The sequence below is a fragment of the Antechinus flavipes genome, chromosome 1 (assembly GCF_016432865.1).
Source record: "Antechinus flavipes isolate AdamAnt ecotype Samford, QLD, Australia chromosome 1, AdamAnt_v2, whole genome shotgun sequence".
In the NCBI taxonomy this organism is placed as follows: domain Eukaryota; kingdom Metazoa; phylum Chordata; class Mammalia; order Dasyuromorphia; family Dasyuridae; genus Antechinus; species Antechinus flavipes.
Genome location: NC_067398.1, coordinates 323,165,244 through 323,182,903, shown reverse-complemented (window position 1 = coordinate 323,182,903; position 17,660 = coordinate 323,165,244). Strand labels below are relative to the sequence as shown.

Sequence of the window (17,660 nt, the reverse complement as noted above, 5' to 3'; positions counted from 1 at the left end):
AAATGGTAGGAATAAATGTATAACAGGATAGTAATCTAAATCCAGAAGACATTGATTTTTGTTGAGGAGATTAATGCTAGATACAACTAAAGCAAGAAAGTTGTATGTAGAACTGGGTGAAATCAAGATCCACAAAGTCATCCAACAAGATCTGTTTTCCCTAAAGGCTACCTTAGAGGCAGAACTCCATTTCTCTGAGGAAGAAAAGAAATAATAATTGGTGGTAAATACCTCAGACATATATATTTATCTATCTGTCTATCTTCCTTTCTCTCTCTTTCTCCCTCTTTTTTCTCCTTCCTTCCTTCCTGCATTCCTTTCTTCCTTCCTTCTTATATTAGAAAATAATTGACCTCTTAGAATTCCAAGAAAATCTGTAGGGGCTTTATGGGTATCTAAGCTAATGGTCTTAAAGACTGAGAAAGCAGTGGAATACTGAAGCAAAAATCCAGTCACCTCAGTCACCAAATTCAGCAAGATAATGAACAAAAAGGCAAAGTGGCCCAAGCCACATTTGAAAAAAAAAAATGAGGGTGTGATCATAATGATCAGATCAAAAATGTTAAACTTCCTGTGCTCAGAATATCGATCTAGAATAAAATGTGAATAGCAGAAGTATATATATACCCAGTATTTAACTGAAAGAATAAAGTAGAAATGATGAAAAGTTAAGGATAGTAAATTATTGGAGGCAGACTATCATGAAAACAAATGTGCTAGATGTCCTGTAACAAGGACTGCAGTCAACAAATGAGCCACAATCTTAATTTGTAGGATCCAGATTGGATTCCACATTACTGCAAATAGTCAGGAAGCAGAAAATTCTGTGGAATGATTCAGTGATTTGATTATTTAGACATAAGGCAAAGGTCCTCACAATTGTGGTATAGGTTAGATATATGTTTTCATTTTAATGAATGATACCAAATTCAAATGTGGATGTGAATGTATAACCAAACGAAAACTATTCTTAAAGTTCTTCTACTAAATTAAATTAGATGTAAAACTTAGCAAGTAAGACTCTTGATGAATTTGTTTTAGTATAATGACTTTTAGTTGATAGAACTGAATATAAATTAAAGATTTAAAGAATGCTTCCACAAATTTTGATTCTAGGAGCAGGGTATAGAAAAAAGATAACTGAATTTAGAAACAGACCTGCATTTAAATGCCAGTTTCTATCAATTAGTACCCATATAACTTAGGAAGGTCATCATCTCCCTAGATCTCAGTTTCCTCATTTAATCATTTAAATAATTATTATGTTACTTATCTCAAAAGATCATTTGAAGGAAAGAGTTTTGGAATCTTTAAAGAACTCTATAAATATACCTCTAAAAATAGGAAAGAAAGGATATAAGATGATGGACAATAAAGTTAAGGAGAATAATAAATGGAGGTTATCAAAATAGAATATTTTTAGGTCTATGTAGAACACTGTAAATGTTAAAAACACTTCTCTATGATCTCAACCTGGGGAAAAAAACCAACCAACCAAAAAACAGCTATTAAGTGCTTATATCTGAACCAGAGTAGATTTTTCATCCCACATAATTTATTTCCAGATTAATTCTACCAAAAAAAACTATTATTAGTGGCATTTGATTGTCCTTGTTACACATTACATTTTCTAGAGCAGAATCATGTTACTAAAAATGCTTTGATTGATGAATCTGTTAAATATGAAATAAAGAATAATCTGGATTGATGATCAATCAGTCACATATGCCAAGTGCCTTAAAGATCAAAATTTCCATTTTTAAATTTGTTTTTTGCAAATTTTTTTCTCAAAATCTTTTGTGACATAAACTAATAATTAAAACGTCAATCTTAAAACACAGATCTTTAAAATGCTGTGTCTTCAAGACCAAGAAGTTATTCCACTTGGTCACTGTTTTATGGCATGACTCTTCTAGCAACTAGTGGTAACCATGAGACAAAAGGTAAAAAATAGTTTAGAAAGAACAGGTCCTAAACTGGTATAGGATGATAAAAGACCTGACTGGGTTTAATTAGCCTATATTTTCTTTTTAGATACATTGGCAGAGTATACATCCATAGGGAACTTTATATATTCTTGCTTAGACACATATTCAAGGTGACAAATTACCACAGATAACAGCTCTTTATTTCTCAAAGTATAATGACAGTTGGATTCTAATTAGGAGTATAACCAAATGACTGTAGAAGAAGAGATTAAACAGAGCTTTATCTACATAGTTTATTTTCTCCTTATTTTTGGGAAAAACCCACATGATATTATTTTAAAATTATCATCGGTCAAAAATCATTGATGGGGGGGGGGCAGTTTATTTCTCATTTCCTCTGTAACATGAGGCCAACTAATTACCCTATCAGTCAACAAATGTTATGTGCATTTTAAAATATTCAACTTTATAAATAAATGTTTTTTAAAAAGTTATTTGATTAGCATTTTAAAATCCTGCATGTGGTAGAAATTAATTGAAAGGCAATATGAAAATCTCTGTAACATACAATTTTTCCTATTGATAGCCTCATAAAAGCATCAAACACACCTTATATACTTCCAATAATGGACAAGTTGCTCAACAGTTAATATGAATTTATATAAGAATAGAATCAATATTTATCCATTTGAGTTTAATTCCACTTCCTACAAACATAAACTTTCTTCTATTTCTCCCTTCATGGGTATTCAATCAACTATGAGGTTGATTTAATCAAGACTATCTTTGTCAAAAGTCCTGTATTTGGTAATAGAAATTAAGTAGAGGAAAGCCATATGAAAATCTTTATAAACAAAATTTTCTCTGTTGACAGATTAATAAAGCAAAGTAAAAAAAGGAAAGATTATTTTTAATTATCAGAATCATAATGATAATTAAAGGACAGTTTAAAATAAATTCACAGTTAATCAGTTTTTCTCATATAGTTTCCTTACACTTACACAAGCTTTCATTTTCATTTTCATATAACAAATTTTCATTTTACACATGACATAATTCAAAAATGGGTTTTAGGGACTAGATTACTACCTGAAAATGACGCTTTGTAAATCAAAGGGGTATTCAATGATCCCTGTAGTGGGGACTCGAACTCTAAGGACATCTTGTTGAGTAGGCAAATAGGCAGGATCTGCTACGCGGTCCAAGTCGTTAAGATAGCTACAGGTGGGAAGAAACAATAGTGATATCAGTGACACCATAATACCAAATTCCATTAAGAGAAATGGTGGGAAGACAAAGATGGGAGGAAGAAAAAAAGGAAGAGAGAGCTGAGAAGAAAGAAGGGATATCTGAGAGGTATAAAGGAAAGAATAAACTTTCAGTTATTAGGAGGATAAATATACAGTTTGTAATTACCCAGTTTTCATATTTTGTCTCCTTCCTCTTGTCACCTTTGGACTATTTTATTACTTGTTGGGACAAATTCATATGTGATTCAAGGAGGAGAGGAAACAGGAAATTAAAATGAAATCACCTCACTTCTTTGCTAGTTAGCAGCTCTGGTAGGGGGTTGGGATGCAGAAGAAGATAAAGCTAATGTGTTTTTTGGATTATTTGTGGATTTCATCTATAATTGTTATTTTCACCACTGATTACCAACGCTTACAAAACTGAATGAATACTAGCTAGTCTATCTGCAGGATACTAAAGTAATTTCCTTTAGATAAACCTTATTATCCCCCAAAAGGACACAAATTCTTAATTCAATATGTTCTAATGTCAAAGTTGCTCTTCATATAAAACTGGACACTTAAGAAAATGCACTGTTGATACGAAACTCTTAAGATAGCAGCTAATATATTTATAGCACTGTAATGAATCAGTAATCTCCTTTTGAGACAGAAGCATCATCTACTGAAATTCATTTGATTCTGTGACTCCTCCATGTTTCCTCTATATACTCCAAAGTGCCCTATTATATGCATTTATTAAATTAAAATGAATGAAAGTTAGTATTTAGGAGTTTTAAAGGATATCACTTGTTATAACTGGAGGTATTCTGAGGAGGTACAAAATACAGGTACCTAAGTGACTCCAAAATTAATGTAATTTTCTTAGACCTAAGAAGAACAGAATGATGCATTTAGATTGTGTTTTTTTTTTTTTTTCTTCTTGAATAGGTCACTTTTCCCCCACAGTTTCTGGATGTGGGCTCTAAATTTTAAGATTCATAATGTTAAAATACTTAACTTACTTTGGAAATCACAAATAAGGAAATGTGTTTAAAAGAATTGCACATTTTAAAATCTATATTGGATTACTTGTTGTCTAGGAGAGGGGGAGGAGGAAGGGAGAAACATTTGGAACACAAGGTTTTGCAAGGGTGGATGTTGAAAACTATCTTTGCATAGCAAGTATTTTGAAATGTAAAAAAAAAAAAAAACCTATTATTTTAAAAAAGAAAATCACAAATAAGCCTTAAACCAAAAACAGAATAGCTAAAACCAATAAACAAACCCTAGTGATTTGAGATTTAGAAGAGAAAAAACTATAAGTCCTTTCAAGTTATGGAAGTAAAATACATAAATAACACCAGTGAAAATACTATGGAAATTGAGCTGTCTTATAAAAAAAATTTTAATCTCTACACAGAAACATAGTTTTAGTATAGCTTTTATACCTATCACATTGCTTTCCTCTCCTCCCTCCCACCCATTTTCATGAAATAGTTTGGGAATGAGTAGAGGAATGAGATATGTCCTTAAATACTCTTCTGTTTTGCACTATCATATCATGAAGCATTAAGAATCTGTCAACTCACAGAATTCTGGAGTTGAAGAGACCTTAAAAGACATCCTCATCAGAGGATTTTAGATCTTAGATTTGGAAGGGGTCATTAGCAATCCCTAAGTCCAACTTAGTTTATAGATGAAAAATAAAAGCCCAGAAAAATCAGGCAACTTGCTCAAATGAAATCTATATTAAATGACATTCTTGGAATAAGAACCATATCCTTTTTGCAGCATGGAAATTCTTAATATATAGTTTTACTTGCTTAGAAGATTTTAAAGTGTTTCATTAAAGCATTCCACTTAATTTCTAATCAACTTCAGTCCCTCATAGGAAAGAATGAGTTCCTGTTAATGAAATGATAAGACTGGACCTGGATTTCATTCCCACAGAGAAATCCAAGATGTGAAAACTCCTCTACTAACTCAGACTTCTCTGCAACTTAATAAAGTTCCAAAGGCACTAAAAGGTTAAATGATTTGCTCAGGATCACATGATAGTATCTGTCAGCAGTAGGACTTAAACTGGCGTCTTCCTTGTTCCCAGACTAATTCTTTAGCCACTATAATACAGATGCTTCTCTAACTACAGAGGGGAAAGAAAATAATCCTTTTTGTTTTTATTCATTCATTTATTTGTGTGAGGCAATTAAGTGACTTGTCCAGGGTCACATAGCTAGGAAATATTAAATGTCTGGATCTGAATTCAGGTTCTCCTTCCAGGGCTGGTGCTCTATCCACTGCACTACCTAGCTGCTCCAATGAGATCCCCTTTTTGAAATCTATTATTCAGAGGCAGCACTCTCTAAATATATACGTTATAGAGAAGTTGTAGAGAGAGGATCCTCATGGGGACAGATCCAGGTTTCTTTGAAATCATAGATCCAATCTTCTACAACATCATTCAATGACTTCTTCCAGGCAACTAATTATTATTCTTTTGGGTCTAACCTCGAACAGGTGAATGTTTGTTAAGATAGAAGTTTGTACTCCTCTGATTATTTTGAAACAGTCTAATTCCTTTAAATATGAGAGCAAATGGAGATTCCAGATGGGGAGGTAGGATAGGAAATAGGGTGAAAGAAATGTAAGGGTAGAGGTGACACTTTAGATTTGGAACAATGAGCACTGTCTCAGAATGTGGTCTTTATGTGTTGACAGGTATAATTGGAACATAGTATTTAGTTTTGAAGATTCGCCAAAGTATGTGACATAGATTTCCTTTAAGCACAAAAATCAATCAATTAATAAACATCTATTAAGCAAATACTGTACCTTAAGAATTGTGCTAAATACTGGGGATACAAAAAGAGGCAAAAGTAATCCCTGTCCTAAAGGATTTTCTTTTCTAATTCCTATGCTTCCTTTGTCTCAGTAGCTGGGGTTTTTCTTATATGTTACATTTGCAAACTGGACAAAAATATGAGTTGCAGCATTAATAGATTTACAAAATCTGAGTTTTCCAGTTTGTCATGTGTTGATTTTATTTTGAAAAGCTAAAACAAAAATCCATTTTGAAACCTGTATTGCATATATTCAGCTACATATTGCACAAAGAACAACACTGTCAGAAATTAAATAACTTTGAAATTATACTGGAAAGCTTACACTGGAATCTATTTGCTTCAATGGATAATCAATGATTACCTACTTAACTTATTACATTGGTAACTACCATTACATCCAGGATGCTGAGTTTTTTGAAAAGCTAGAATTCTTTTTGTGATTAGCAAAAAGCTTGACATTAAATTTCTTCTTAAAAAAAACAAATGTTTTATTGTTGTTTTATTTAAAACATCATTGTCACATCTCCAAGACTATTTCTACCTATCTTTCTCACCAAGCCCTCAATAAAATCCTTTCTTATAACAAAGAAGCATAGTTAAATATAGCAAATTGATACATCAACCACGTCAGACAATATCTAGTTCATTTTGCAGGTAGAGTCCACTACTTTTCTGCTTAAAGAAGGGAAATAAGTTTTGCTATTAATCTTTTGAAATCAAAACTGAATACTGCGCTAATGAGGGGTCTTGGCATATTTCAATGTTGTTTTTCCTGATATTCTTTGGTCACTGGTTAAATAATTCTTTTGCTTCATGAACTTGTGTGTTCATGCACTGACTCAGTTTCACAAAGACTTTACTATTTTGTGAATCCACAGACTACCCTTTGATACTCCTCTTTTAATAAACATTGATATTCAATTGTGCATGGGACTTACAGAGGAAAAGCACATTAAGTGGGACATCATTTTGTCACAGTGAAACCTGGGAATCTTGGTCAATCTTAATCTCAGTTCAGTAAGAGAAAATGCATTCCTAAGGAACAGGAAAGAACCTTAGATGGATTTATACATGGTACCTGATTTTAATTGCTGACTTTAAATAAATAAATAAAAATAAAATAAATCATGTCTATCTATAAATATGAAGTCATGATTTAAGTCATCTGTCTGTCTGAGATGTTCCAAAATGTAGAGGACCAATTTGCAAGAAACCTATTTTTTTTTTCCTCTTGCATCTCGGTAGGATAGCAGAGTAGCTGTCTGACCTATGAAATACTGAACAACCTACAAATTTGATAAAAGTTCAACACTCTAGGTCTTCTAACAATGCTTTGGTATTTGGGAAGTATGCTAAAAAAAAATTGTGATTATAGTAAATTGTGATTATAGTCTTAAGCTCCTTCAAAAGATCTCTGACTTAATACTTGAAGGATCTATAATTTTGTCAATGGAGGGAACTCCTGGTATAAGAAAGAACTATTTCACTAAGACAATTGTTCCTCTATAACTTAGTTGTTTAATTCTAAGGAGTCATGTGGAGCTCAAATGGCTTGCCCACATTCACAAGGCTAATAGGTGGGACAAATATCTTTCAGACTCCAAGACCAAATCACTGTGCTGTTATATAAACTTAATATCCCTCTAAGAACTAAATTTGCAGACAGTTGGCAAAATAATACTCTAGATACTTAGTCTTTAATAAAGTAAATCCAAAAAACAAATGATCAAATAAAATATATTTTGTTTTAGTTTGGTAACGTAGTCGTACATTTTATAAGCCTTTGGGCACGTCCCCAGATTCCTGACAAAAACATTTTTTTTTCCAACTGGATGATCACCCTATGTGTTTTCATATATAGTGCAATTATATGTGCATAAAGAGGCAAAGAAATTTAGTATTTAAAATTAGATTCCAGTCTAATATGTAAAAAGAGAACATCTTCACATTCTAATTACATAATGGTCTTCTGCAAAAAGTTAGAATCCAGAGGGTTCCATTCACAATACCTCATCACAAGATTTCTTTGTAGTTATGAAAACAATCTAGAAGTGTGACAGAAGGATTTAGAAATCCATTATCAGGTGTTCTGATCGGTGAGTTAATACAAACTCACCTAACCCATTCTATCTAGCCAAGCCCTAGACCAGTGATTCTTAAAGTATGGTCTAGGGTTGGGGTCCTCAAACTACGGCCCGTGGACCAAATGCAGCAACTGAGGACCTTTAACCCCCTCACCCAGGGCTATGAAGTTTCTTTATTTAAAGGCCCACAAAACAAAGTTTTTGTTTTTACTATAGTCTGGCCCTCCAACAGTCTGAGGGACAGTGAACTGGCCCCCTATTTAAAAGGTTTGAGGACCCCTGGCAGAGAATCCTGGGGATCTCTGAAACCCTTTTAGAGGGTCTACCAATTCAAAAATAGTTTTTATTTCCAATATGGTAAATGTCTATAAATATAACCCAGATAAACAAAAATGCTTTGGAGATATCCTCAATAATTTTTAATAGGATAAAGATACTGAAAACAAAAGTTTGAGAACCACTGCCCTAGACCATGTTTCACATTCCATTCAGTTAGGACCCACTTGTGCATTTCACCCCCAGTCTCCTGCCATATGTGTACTAACCTCCCTGCTTCTCCCTTTCCTTTTCTTTCTCTTTGGAAACAGTAATTGTCACTGTAAAAGGAATGACAATCCAATTCATTCTCCCCAGATGAAAAACTCCCCTCACTAGCTACCATTCCACCATACATGTTGCCTTCCAAAATGTTAGCTTCTGAGATATGAGGACAATCTCGCTTTGGTATTTATTTTGGTAAATCTCGCTTTAGTATTTATATTTGGTAAATACTTGATACATTTAAAAAATTAATTGAAGGATATGAAAATCTACCCAGGATAAAAATTTTGCTTTTTGGTCATTCACAAATTGAATAATACAGCTACAATTAATTAAGAGCTGATTTCCTGATCTTACTACAAGTTGAAGTTCTCCATTTTATAACATATCCCTAGTATATTTGTTGTTGCTAAGTTGTTTCAACTATATCTGACTATTTATTACCCATTTGGAGTTTTTGACAAAGATGATGGAGTGATTTACCATTTTTCTCTCCAGATTATTTTAAAGATGAGGAAACTGAGGCAGAGTGAAGGGTCACACAACCAATGTCTGAGGTTGGATTTTTACTCAGATCTTCCTGATTTCAGGCCCAGTACTCTGTCCACTGTGCCTCCCAGCCATCTTTATATGCCGGGTACACAGCAAGCGCTTAATAAATGCTGGCTAATTAAGTGACAGTCCTGGTAGGGTTAGAGTTAACAACTCTTCATCCCACAGAGTGTTTTCTTCACTCTGTGGTTTTGCATGTCCTTTGAAAAAGATAGAGAACTCCTGTTTTATAGAATGAACTTTATTGCCCATTTCTCCAGGAGTGAGATAAAATGTATGTAGCTCATGTATACAACACATCCTACTCTGCTGGAGAGACAGGAGAGAGAAAGTGTATCTGTTTCATTTGTCACATTCAGAGAAAGATACAGAGTTACAATCTCTTAACCTTATTGTACTCATTCATTGTTTTGTAAGCCCTGAACAAAATAAAGAAAGGCTGCTGTGGGAGAGAAGGAAGGGAGATGGCATAGATTATTCCATTCATTTAACCTTTTAAAAAAAAAAATCACCCAGGTTTGAACAAATTTATATCACAGAGTAAATTCACAAAGTTAATTATAGCTATAATTTGTTTTTTAAAAATGACTCCCAGTGGCTGCTGAGGTCATTCTCAGGGGGTTGCTATGGTGACAGGCACAAGGTACATTACCAAGGCGATGTATGTGTAACAAATGGCTGGCAAAAGCTCTTTCCTGACGTCAGGAAGCAATGGCTAACATGGCACAGGTGAAACATATTACTAAGATAACTGACAGCTTCATGATCAATGCCAGCATATAGAAGTCTTATAACTACCCCCTCCAAAAAAATCTCTTCAGCCTAAAATGTCATCTAATGCTGCTTTTTTTTTTTAAAAATCATAATTCTTTATTTAAAAAAAAAGTTGGGGAAATGTGATAGTTGCTCATCATTCAAAGAGTGGGATGAGATGCTTTCTAAGGTTGATTGCAGCATGGCATGGAAGAATTAGAATTTGTAGGTCCCTTTCTTCAGTATTGACAACTACAAAAGGGCCATTTTATACCTGTCTGTGCAATGGCTTTTCATGTGTCGCTTTATTCTGTTTATGAGAGGAAGTAGTAATGTACTGTCAAGGAAGAATTGTGTAAATGCTATACAAAAAGAGGGTAATCATAAGAGGGATCGCTAGAAAGGGAGGCAAGTTTGCCATGTAAGTAGAATGATAGACAACCCGTGTTGTCCATTAATGATTTCCTTACAATTGAAGGAAGGCTTAAGTCACAAAGGCTGTATCCAACTAAGAATTGATAGGGTAATAAAAACAGAAAGAAGAAGCACAGACTTCTTAAAAGCAATTTTTTAAAGAGGGAAGAAACTAGGAAATGTAAGACAAAAGTTGGCAAGTAAAATACATTATACTACAGCTGGAATTTTAAAAAAACCTAACAGAAAAAAAAATAGGCATATAATCCTCAGTCATGAAACCAAAAAGGAAAAAATATCTGTGGGTGAGTGGCAAGAGGAAAAAGGAATCTTTGATAACATTTGGTGCAAAGCCTATCCATCATAAAAAGATAAATAAAGCAGATTCTTAGACTAGAGAAATAACATAATCCAAAAAAATGGAGGAATTCTACAGCACCTAGGTTTCCTGAAGTGATGTTAACTCCATTATTGTATAGCTTTTTTACTCATATTACTAATATGATATAAAGCTGAAGATATGGGACAGTTAAGAGTTCTGTCAAGCTTCTTACACTTTAATTATTGAAAAGAAGGTTACAGAAACTAGGTTTGTTTTATTAAAAAAATTAAGAAGAGGCCTCATTGTGATAGTAATATTGTTAAGGGAATTAAAAAGCTAGATCACTCTTCTAGGCTTTAGGAGTCATTATCAAAAGCAAGGAAGCCAAGGAGAGAGCAGAAATCCAGTGATTTTTGAGAAACTATCTTTACATAGTTGAGACTGAAGAACCAAAAGGGGTCATTTGGAAAAAAAGGGAGATAATTGTTTTTAAAAATCCATTAACATAATAGTGGAATAAAGTTGCTACTAGAAAAGGAAGAGTTCAAAGAGTTTCTTCCCTGCCTGCCTCATGTACTACACATCTAAGTGTATTGCCTGTTTTCAAATCTTTCACACCTGTTTGATGTGATCCCTGTTGCTGAGAGGCAACATAACCCTTTTATCTACTTGGTTAGTCATAAAAAGGTAAATCAACACATCTATTTTCATCTCATTCAAGGAGAAAATACATTGTGGAGGTGAAACAATGTTTTGATTATCAATTCTAAGTATCCAAATGATTGCAGGATTTTAACTTTTGCCATAAATAGTTTTCATTTATTAAAAAAGTGGGAATTAAAAACAGCAACAACAAAACCCAAACATAATAGTGGACTCTGATTCTTTTGTTTGTGTAGCTAGGAGGTAAAGTGAATTGTGTTGAGCCTAAAACTAGGAAGATTTTAATTCAGAAATGGTTCAGATCTTGGGCAAGTCCCATACTTCTGTTTGCTTCAGTTTCCTCAAATATAAAATGGAAGTAATAGTAGCATCTGTCTTTTACGGTTGTTGTAAGGATCAAATCTTATCACTCAATTAATCAATATACTTTTATTATGAGCCAGGCACTATATACTGTATTATGAGCCAGGTATTAGTGATACAAAGACATCCCTAGCTATGAAGTAACTTACATTCCATCTGGGGAAATAACAGATACATATAAATCTCCAAAATTTACATATTATTTTGGAGTTAGAAAGGTATTCATTACTGAGAGATCAGAAAAGGTCAGAGAGAGAAGATGGCACCTGAAGCTAGGATTCAAGGCTGCCAAGGTGATGAGGGAAAGTATTCTATGAATGGGGAAAGCCTGTACGAAGGCATGGAGAGAGAAAATGAAGTTTCATAGATGAATACTATAACAGCAACTGGGCCACTGGAGTCATGGATTTACAAAATCCACTTTTTGGTTGGCTAGAGCAAGATACAAAAGGGTTGAAATTCTAAACAGAAGAAGCAATGGGAGGGCACTGGAGGTTTTTGAATGGGGAGTGATGTGGTCATGAAGGAGGTACAGCTTCTAAGGGAAATACCACAGTGATCCTAAGATCCCCTGACCTTAAAGTGCTATTGTTCCAACAATCTCTCTGTCAATGATTCTAAAGACTTCTGGCCTTAGGATATCTCTACCAACATTGCTGACTATAAGACAGATCATCTGCTGGTCAGTGATAACCAAGTTTCTGAGACAATAGTGAACAGACCACCCCTCAAACCTATCTACAAGCCATAAAATTAGCAAATAAAAGCTTTGGTTTCTCTTTATCCTATAAATTCAACTTCTTTCTCCTGGTTATTTGCTAAATTCTTTTGGAACTTAGCCCACTTCAAGTGGCATTTCAATTACAATCAACTTTGCCCCTTGATTTGGAGAGGAGTTCAAGCCTGCAAATTCTTTTGAGACACCTTGTGACACCAGTCTGTGGCCCCAACATTTTGGAGTTTTCTGAACCTCAACATTTGGTGGCTTGTATGGGGAAAATCTGACCTCCCCTGGCTTCATCTCCTCCTTATCAAGTTAAGTTCCCCATTTTTTTCTCCCTCAGTCCTTATAGCTAGGATACCCTAAGCAACTGAGAGAAGGCTAGTCTGAGTTCCACATTCAGCAAATTTTCCTTGACTAGGCATGCCCAGATTAGGAATTCTTACAATTTTTGGCAACGTTCTTAGGGAATCTTTGCCACCTTTCTACCTCCTCTGGGACGCCAGAGGACATGAGGTACTATAAGATGGCTTTTGGCAAAGAAATTTTATGGCTTTTGGCAAAGATGGGACAATCCTCTTCCATGTCATTTTTGTCTGTGTCTATGTCTCTGTGCAGTATGTCTGTGTCATGTTTGTTCTGTGAGCTAGATTTGTTACCTAGAAAGATTTAAAATGTAGCCAGCAAGAAAACATTTCTATGCTATCATTAGAATGCTGGGAAAGATTTCTTAACATTATTGATTCCCACCTTAAAAGAGAAAAAAAGTCTGAATTATTCTTGTGGACCCCAGCTCTGGCCAAGCTGAGGGCTTCAGAAATAAAGGTAGGTAATTAAAATTATAGAACTGCTAAAATAACCTCTTAGGAGATTCTCAAGGTTTTGAGAGCAATGATTAAAGAATTCTGCAATTAGTCATTTTACAATTACAAGAAAATAAATGCCTAACATGGACCCACACTTAACACCATATACCAAGATAAGATCAAAATGGGTCCATGACCTAGGCATAAAGAACGAGATTATAAATAAATTAGAGGAACACAGGATAGTTTATCTCTCAGACTTGTGGAGGAGAAAGAAATTTGTGACCAAAGATGAACTAGAGACCATTACTGATCACAAAATAGAAAATTTTGATTACTTCAAATTAAAAGGCCTTTGTACAAATAAAACTAATGCAAACAAGATTAGAAGGGAAGCAACAAACTGGGAAAACATCTTCACAGTTAAAGGTTCTGATAAAGGCCTCATTTCCAAAATATATAGAGAACTGACTCAAATTTATAAGAAATCAAACCATTCTCCAATTGATAAATGGTCAAAGGATATGAACAGACAATTTTCAGAGGATGAAATTGAAACTATTACCACTCATATGAAAGTGTTCCAAATCATTATTGATCAGAGAAATGCAAATTAAGACAACTCTGAGATACCACTACACACCTGTCATATTGGCTAAGATGACAGGAAAAAATAATGATGAATGTTGGAGGGGATGCGGGAAAACTGGGACACTAATGCATTGTTGGTGGAGTTGTGAACGAATCCAACCATTCTGGAGAGCAATCTGGAATTATGCCCAAAAAGTTATCAAATTGTGCATACCCTTTGACCCAGCAGTGTTTCTCTTGGGCTTATATCCCAAAGAAATACTAAAGAAGGGAAAGGGACCCGTATGTGCCAAAATGTTTGTAGCAGCCCTATTTGTAGTGGCTAGAAACTGGAAAATGAATGGATGCCCATCAATTGGAGAATGGCTGGGTAAATTGTGGTATATGAATGTTATGGAATATTATTGTTCTGTAAGAAATGACCAGCAGGATGAATACAGAGAGGCTTGGCGAGACTTACATGAACTGATGCTAAGTGAAATGAGCAGAACTAGGAGATCATTATACACTTCAACAACGATATTGTAGGAGGACATATTTTGATGGAAGTGGATTTCTTTGACAAAGAGACCTGAGTTTCAATTGATAAATGACGGACAGAAGCAGCTACACCCAAAGAAAGAACACTGGGAAACGAATGTGAACTATCTGCATTTTTGTTTTTCTTCCCGGGTTATTTATACCTTCTGAATCCAATTCTCCCTGTGCAACAAGAGAACTGTTCGGTTCTGCAAACATATATTGTATCTAGGATATATTGCAACATATCCAACATATATAGGACTGCTTGCCATCTAGGGGAGGGGGTGGAGGGAGGGAGGGGAAAAATCAGAACAGAAATGAGTGCAAGGGATAATGTTGTAAAAAAATTACCCTGGCATGGATTCTGTCAATATAAAGTAATTATTAAATAAAAATTAAAAAAAAAAAAGAAAACAGAGACAATTTTGACTTAAAAAAAAATGAAAATAAATGCCTAAGACATTGGGGATAATTCCAGGAATTTACCCCATTCTGAAAAAAGGGAATGAAAAAGAAAAAAAAAATCTAAATAGCAATGTTTTGCTAACCCTTCCTTGACTCATATCTTGTCTGGAGTCCCCTTCTGCTCCATTGGAAAGCACCCCAGAAGGTATGAAGGGACCCTCTCCACAACTCTGATCACTCAGCAAGCTCCACTTCCAGGAGTCCTGTTTATCTCAGTTATGGGGATTGCTAACAAAATCGACATAGCCCAAGCCCCTCTGTTTGCTAACCCCTCTCATCTCATATCAGATTAAGAAAAGAGAATGCTAAAGAACTGTAGGGAAACTCAAATTCTGCCTCACCTGTAGACATGGGGAAAGTAGCAATAACTGTGAGGACCCCACACAAACTTGCCCAAATACCTCCCCAACCCAGCTTGAGAGGGTGGGGATGGAGTTGGGGAAAGGCCCCATGGTCAGCAATACCTGAATTCTGGTGCCTGAAACTACTATCAAAGGGAAATCCTTGCACATCACCCTACCCTTTAGCAAGCTTTGTCCAGCACCTGCTTGGGAGGAATCCAGGTGCCCGTGACAGGGTGAGGTGAGAAAGCCAATCTCTACATTTGGCAAGCCCATCATTCTCTGTTTCATTTCTAAGTATGCATTATTCTGTATTAGTTATGTAATTTATGGCAAATTATTTTATCTCTGCCCAGTTTTCTGATTTATAAAGAGACATAATAATATTGTTGTTATGAAGATCACATGAATGCAAAAGTGCTTAGTGTAAAACATATGCTATATGAATGGTACTGCTTTATTGTATATAATTGTATAAACTTTACATGGGTTTTTAGATGTGACCAACATACAATTCCAGTGTTAAAATAAATGATGTGTGTGTGTGTGTGTGTGTGTAAACTAAATTAAACAAATTCAACCAAATTAAGGCCTCCCCAGGACTAGGAGGATAATGCATAGAAGAAAAAGAATTTCTTTCCCTTTTTGTCCCCTTTCCTCTTTCCCTGACTGTAGCAGGGACACATGGATGAAGGGGTGAGAGGGAGAGAAAGAAAATCTACTTAGTTCAGTGAAATTTGTTATTTGAAATATAATAGCAAAAGCAGTTTTAAAGGAACCCTAATCAAAGCCCACTAAAGGGATATGTAAATTGTAATCATTTGCACTGACAGTGTTAACAAAAGATTTAAGAGTTTGAGAACTTTAGGAAAACAGAAAAACAGTTTATTGTTACTTTTAAAACTCTGGCAACAAACAGCCTGCTTTTGGGTTATCAAGAGTCAGACTTAGGAGGGCCTTGTCAGTAAAAACTGGCATCTTAACCCTTTCCTGGCTCATAAAAGAGAAATGATTTGTGTGAATTGGAAAATAACCAAATGGCAATTCAGTTGTCTGGAATATTTAATTAGAATTTAGAGAATCTCATGAACTAAAGTTGTCAGTTTTAAAATCCCCTACCAATTAACATGGACAGTTCTTCCCTCAAACCTGGTTCATTTCTCCTCACTCTCTCATGGAAAAATCCTGCCTCATATTTCATGGAAAAAAAATTGAGAGCATCACTGAGAATTTCCTCCTCTACCTTTCACCTAATCATCCAGATTCCTTCTGCTACCATCTCCTCTTCCACATCCACCTCACAAAAGAGGTAACTTTACTTGCCAAAGTTAACCACTCTTCATGCACAAGGAATGCCATTCCATCCCATTTTCTCCAGCAAATTGCCCCCTCTATCATCTTTACTCTTACTTATCTTAAATCTTTTTGTGTTTACTGGCTATTTCCCTGTTGCCATAAACATACTCACATCTCCTCTACCCTTTGAAAAGATGAAAAACAAAACAAAACAAAACAAAACAAAACAAAAAACTTTTCTCATTTGAGTCATCCATCTCTACTAGCTATTATCCCACATCTCTCTTCTCTTTTGTGGTTAAACTCCTCGAGACCCGTGTCCACAGCCATTGTCTCCATTTCCTTTCTTCTCATTCTCTTCATAACTCTATATACTCTGGCTTCCAAATTCATCATTCCACTGAAACTGCTTTGTCCAAAGATACTAATGATCTCTTAGCTGATAAATCTAAAATCTTCATCTTTGACCTCTTTGTAAGCTTTGGTAGTCTCAATCACTTTCTTCTTGATACTGTTTTCTTTTAAGATTTCTGAAACACTGCCTTACCTTCGCTTCATTCACTTGAAGCTTTTACCCTACCTTCCTGAACACTTCTTAGTCTCCTTTCCTGAATTTTTATTTTTATTTAGATCATACCCACTAACTGTGGGTGTGTCACAAGGTTCAATCCTGGTTCTTTTTTTCTTTTTCTTCCCACTAAAGGCACTGGATAGAACACTGGACCTGAGTTCAAATTTAGCCTCAGATAAGCAACTATATGATCCTGGATAAGTTATTTAATCTTGGTTTGCCTAAGTTTCCCAACTGTAAGTGAGGATAATAATGGTATCCACATGGCAGGATTTTTTCAAGGTTCAAATAAGATAATATTGGTTTGGCAGAGTCTATGGCACATAGCAGATTTTATATAAATGTTTATTATTCTTCCCCCTCTTCTACATTAGATCTGATCAATTTTCAAGGATTCAGTTATCATCTCTATGTTAATTATTCTCAAATCTCTTATCTTGCTCTAATCTTTCTGCAGATTTTTAGATATGTATCTTATTATTATTATTATTATTATTATTTTATTATAATAACTTTTTATTGACAGAACCCATGCCAGGGTAAATTTTTACAACATTATCCCTTGCACTCACTTCTGTTCCGATTTTTCCCCTCTCTCCCTCCACCCCCTCCCCCAGATGGCAAGCAGTCCTATATATGTTAAATATGTCGCA

The 17,660-nt window shown here is 34.8% G+C and overlaps 1 protein-coding gene across 1 annotated transcript in view; it reads right to left on the bottom strand.

Annotated features, from left to right (window-relative positions):
- Nucleotides 1–17,660, bottom strand: part of LOC127541331 (guanine nucleotide-binding protein G(q) subunit alpha) — a 394,715-nt gene that overhangs the window by 99,028 nt on the left and 278,027 nt on the right. Inside the window, exon 4 of the mRNA XM_051966618.1 lies at nt 3,018–3,146. Within this exon, the coding sequence (XP_051822578.1) occupies nt 3,018–3,146 (129 nt within the window). The remainder of the gene's footprint in view (nt 1–3,017; nt 3,147–17,660) is intronic.